The sequence below is a fragment of the Parus major genome, unplaced genomic scaffold, assembly GCF_001522545.3.
Source record: "Parus major isolate Abel unplaced genomic scaffold, Parus_major1.1 Scaffold922, whole genome shotgun sequence".
Classification (NCBI taxonomy): Eukaryota; Metazoa; Chordata; class Aves; order Passeriformes; family Paridae; genus Parus; species Parus major.
Genome location: NW_015379797.1, coordinates 1 through 4,775, shown reverse-complemented (window position 1 = coordinate 4,775; position 4,775 = coordinate 1). Strand labels below are relative to the sequence as shown.

General features: G+C 47.6%; 1 protein-coding gene across 1 annotated transcript; it reads left to right on the top strand.

Annotated features, from left to right (window-relative positions):
* The first annotated feature begins 9 nt into the window (after positions 1 to 9).
* On the top strand, positions 10 to 4,595 carry LOC107199523 (synaptosomal-associated protein 47-like). Its single transcript, XM_015616839.3, has 2 exons — positions 10 to 1,495; positions 3,469 to 4,595. The coding sequence occupies exons 1-2, from the start codon at positions 1,008 to 1,010 to the stop codon at positions 4,181 to 4,183; spliced, it is 1,203 nt and encodes a 400-aa protein (XP_015472325.1). The 5' UTR covers positions 10 to 1,007; the 3' UTR covers positions 4,184 to 4,595.
* Positions 4,596 to 4,775: the final 180 nt, after the last annotated feature.

Below are 4,775 nucleotides of genomic sequence, written 5' to 3'. Positions count from 1 at the left end.
GGGGCTTGGAGCATCCTGGGATAGTACAGAGCAGGAATTCCCAGGATTTCCATGGAGATTCCCACGATTCCATCAAGAATTCCTGGTATTTCCTCTTTGGCAGAACAGGAATTCCCAGGATTTTGTCTGGGATTCCCAGGATTTTCTCAGCACCTCTGGCAGAACAGGAATTCCCAGGATTCCTCTTGGACAGAACAGGAATTCCTGGGATTCTCTGTGGACCTCTGGCAGGACAGGAATTCCTGGGATTTCCTCATACTGGAATACTGGGATTTCCTGGAGAATACTGGGAATTCCTGAGGAATATTGGGAATTCCCAGGGAATGCTGGGATTTCCTGGAGAATATTGGGAATTCTCAGGGAATATTGGGAATTCCCAGGGAATACTGGGAATTCCTGAGGAATACTGGGAATTCCTGAGGAATATTGGGAATTCCCAGGGAATGCTGGGATTTCCTGGGGAATACTGGGAATTCTCAGGGAATATTGGGAATTCCTGGAGAATTCCTGGAATACATGCCTGGAAGTTGAGCTGCCAGAGGGGAAGGGGAAGGAGCAGGGATTTAGAACAAGGAACAAGCTGGAATTTTGGGATCTCCTGGATTTTCCTCAGCACCCACCAATCTCTGGGAAGCCGAGGATGAGCTGGGAATGGGAATATTCCAGGATATTCATGGAATTATCAAGAAAACGCACAGCCAGTGATGCCACTGGGCTTTTCCAGAGGAAACCTTGGATTTTGGGATTTTCCTCCATCCCTGCTGCTCTGTGGCAATCCGAGACGAGCTGGGAATATTCCAGGATATTCATGGAATTACTGGCTGACCCTATCAATGGGGTTTTCCATAGGAAGCCATGATTAGAAACAATTCCCAATTTCTTTAGCTATCCCAAAAAACCCCGTTTATTAAGAATTCCCATTTTCCTTACTTTTCCCGCGGATTCCAGTTGTTCCCGCTGGATCCGAGAGCGTTTCCCGGGACAAGGAATCCGGGAAGAGCGAGCGGATGAGCGAGGACATCCGGATCCATTCCTGGCCTTGCTCCTATTACCTGGACAGCTGCAAACAATGGATCCCCGGGAAGCTCTCCCTGACTCCCGTTTCCATCCGATTCACGGCTGACAAAAACGGGCAACTCCTGGTGGATTTCCGACTTTCCGGGATCAGCGAAATCAAGAAGGAATTTTCCCATTTCGTCTTCAGCTCCTTGACGATCCTGGAGAAGAGCAGCAAGCACTGGTTCAGTTCCCTGCATCCCAACAGGAATGTGGTTTTCAATATCCTGGAGCATTTCTGGAGGGAGCAGCTGCTCTCCGAGGCCGGGGCGGGAGCGGCGTTGGAATACGGAAAAGGGAAGGAATTAACGGGAATGTTGGAGGGATCCCAGAAACGCCTGCAGGACACGGCCCAGGTGCTGCATTCCCAAGGGGAACAGTTCGATTCCATCATGAGGGGACTCCACAAAATCGAGGGGGACATGGATGTGGCCGACAGGTACGGAATGGGAATGTTCCCGGAGCTGGAATTTCTTGGGGAGGTCTTTGGGAAGTGAAAATTGGGGGTTTTTGGGTTTTTCATCAGAGGGATGGAGCAGCTCCAGGAGGAAAGGCTGAGGGAGTTGGGAATGTTCATGGAAAAGCTCCAGGGAAAGCTCAGAAGCCCTTCCAGGACCTGGAGAGTGATTTGGGATAAGGGACAGGACACAGGGAATGGCTCCCACTGGTTGGATGGGATTTTGGGAAGGAATTCCTGGCTGGGATGGAATTCCCAGAGCAGCTGTGGCTGCCCCTGGATCCCTGGCAGTGCCCAAGGCCGGGCTGGGAATTCCCTGCCATGGAATGGGATAATCCTTAGGATCCCTCCCAGTCCAGGCCTTCTGTGCCCATGGGCTGGAAATGTTGGGAATTCAACCGTGGGAATTCGGGAGCGCCGCCATCTCCTCTTCCTGCCGTGCCCGGCTCCGTGGGAATAAAACTCGGGATAAATGGAGCTGAGCCCATCCCTGCTGCCATTCCTGGGAAATCCCTGGTGCCGCCTGCTGCTTCCCGCCTTTTTTCTTCCTGCATTTTTTTCATTTCCCGCCTTTTTCCTTCCTGCCCTTTTTCCTTCCCTCTTTTTCCTTCCTGCCCTTTTTCTTTCCCGCCTTTTTCCTTTCCCGCCTTTTCCCACCCTTTTTCCTTCCCACCGTTTTTCCTTCCCACCCTTTTTCCTTTCCCGCCTTTTTCCTTTCCCGCCTTTTTCCTTTCCCGCCTTTTTCCTTTCCCGCCTTTTTTCCTTCCCGCCTTTTTTCCTTCCCGCCTTTTTTCCTTCCCGCCTTTTTCCTTCCCGCCTTTTTCCTTCCCGCCTTTTTCCTTCCCGCCTTTTTCCTTCCTGCATTTTTTTCATTTCCCACCTTTTTTCTTCCTGCCCTTTCCCTTTCCCGCTCTTTTTCTTTCCCGCCCTTTTTTCTTTCCCGCCTTTTTTCTTTCCTGCCTTTTTCTTTTCATGCCGTTTTTCCTTTCCCGCCCTTTTTCTTTCCTGCCCCTTTTCCTTTCCTGCTCTTTTTTCCTTTCCATCCTTTCCTGCTCTTTTTTTTCCTGCCCTTTTTTCCTTTCCCACCTTTTTTCCTTTCTCATCCTTTTCCTTCCCGCCTTTTTCCTTTCCTGCCCTTTCCTTTCCCGCCCTTTCCCACCCTTTTCCCCACAGCTTCCCTGGAAAACCTTCGCCTCGATTTCCTAGGAATATCCCCAAACCTTTAAAAAACCCTTGGGATTGAACAGGAAAGAGGCTGGAATTGGGAATTTTTGGGTACATTCCCAGCTCAGAGCTCCGGCAGAAATTCCAGCGGCTCTTCCCAGTTTTTATGGAATTTACAGAGCAGGGAATTCCTGGGAGTATCCCAAAGTTTTAATGAACTTAAAGCAGGGAATGAAAAGGGAATGAAATCGGGATTTTAGGGATGATCACTGTTGGTTTTCCCTTGAAAAAATTGGGAATATTTCCCTTCTCCTTGGAGCAGGAGTGGAATCCGAACAATTCCAGCCCCTGCCTTGTTTTCTGGGAATGTTTTCCTTAGGGAGCTGCTAAGGAAATGCATTCCTGGGAAGTTTCTGCTGGATTTTGGAGCCTCAACCTGGAATTTTCTGTGTTTTTTTCTGGGAATTTGGGTGTCTAGCAAAAGAAAAAGCGGCATCAGGCTGAGGGGGTGAAGGAAAAGGAGCAGGAAAAAACCTTGGATGGGCAGGAGTGGGAATATGGACCTGGAAAAATCCAATTCCAGCTGGGATTTTGGGAATTTTTCTCATGGATGATGATGGGAGGGCGGGCTTTGAACCGCCTGGATCCTGGGAAAGCGTGGATGGCTTTGAGGAGGGAATAACGGGCTGGATTTGGGATTAAGGAATTTCTGCCTCTGTGGGGATTTCCTTGGAGATTTTCCCTCTCCCGATCCAGGGAATTGGGACAAACTCACCTTTCCCTCTTTCCAGGCTGTTGACGGAGCTGGAATCTCCTTCCTGGTGGCCCTTCAGCATCAAACTCTGGAAAAACCCTTTGGAAGCGAAACCGAAGGAAAACCCCTCTCCTCCCGATCCCAAAATCCAGGAAGGAATCCTGCTGAGAATTCCCGTCATCATCACCCACGGGCCAGATTCCAACGCCAAACCTGCCAAACTCACCGTGTTTTCATCCGCCTTGGAAATCAGGGATTGCAATTCCCAACTCCTGCAGCGCTTCCAGTCGCGGGATGTGGATGAAATCCGCGTGCACACCCCGTACGAGATCAGCGTCCGGCAGAGATTCATCGGGAAACCCGACATTTCCTGCCGCCTCCTGGCGGCGCGGATGCCCGAGGCCATTCCAATCCTGCAGATGCAGTTCAGCAGGAAAATGCAGTTCTTGGAGGATGCGCTGGGGTTTGCCGGAGCCGGGAAATCTCCCCAGGGGGATTTCTGGCGGGCAGGTGGGTGCTGGCGGGGAATTCCCGGCTCTGAAGGTTTCTGGGTGTTTGCTGAGGAATATTGCAGGGAATTCCTGGTGAGGATAAATCCAGGGAATGAACTCTGGGTGGCTTTGGAGCCTTTGGTGCTGCTGCTTTTCCTGGAGTTAATTCCCAGCTGGAAGGAAATATCTGATATCCAATATCCTGGATCTCATATCCATTGTCCAATATTTAATATCCCACATCCCACATACAATATTTAATAATCAATACCTTATATCCCATATTTAATATCTCACATCCCATATCCCATATTTAATAATCAATATCCCATATCCCATATTTAATATCTCACATCCCATAGCCAATATTTAATAATCAATATCCCACATCCCATATTTAATAATCAATATCCCATATCCTGTATTTAATACCCCATATCTGATATCCCATATCCAATATTCCATGTCCCATACCCAGTAGTTAATAATCAATATCCCATATCCTGTATTTAATATCCCACATCCCATATTTAATAATCAATATCCCATATCCCATATTTAATATCCCACATCCCATTTCCAATATTTAATAATCAATATCCCATATTTAATATATCACATCCCATATCCAATATTTAATAATCAATATCCCATATTTAATATCTCACATCCCATATCCAATATTTAATAATCAATATCCCATATATAATATCTCATATACCATATCCCATATTTAATAATCAATATCCCATATCTGGGATATCCCATATCCAATATTCCATATCCCATACCCAATAGTTAATAATCAATATCCTATATCCTGTATTTAATATCCCACATCTCATATCCAATA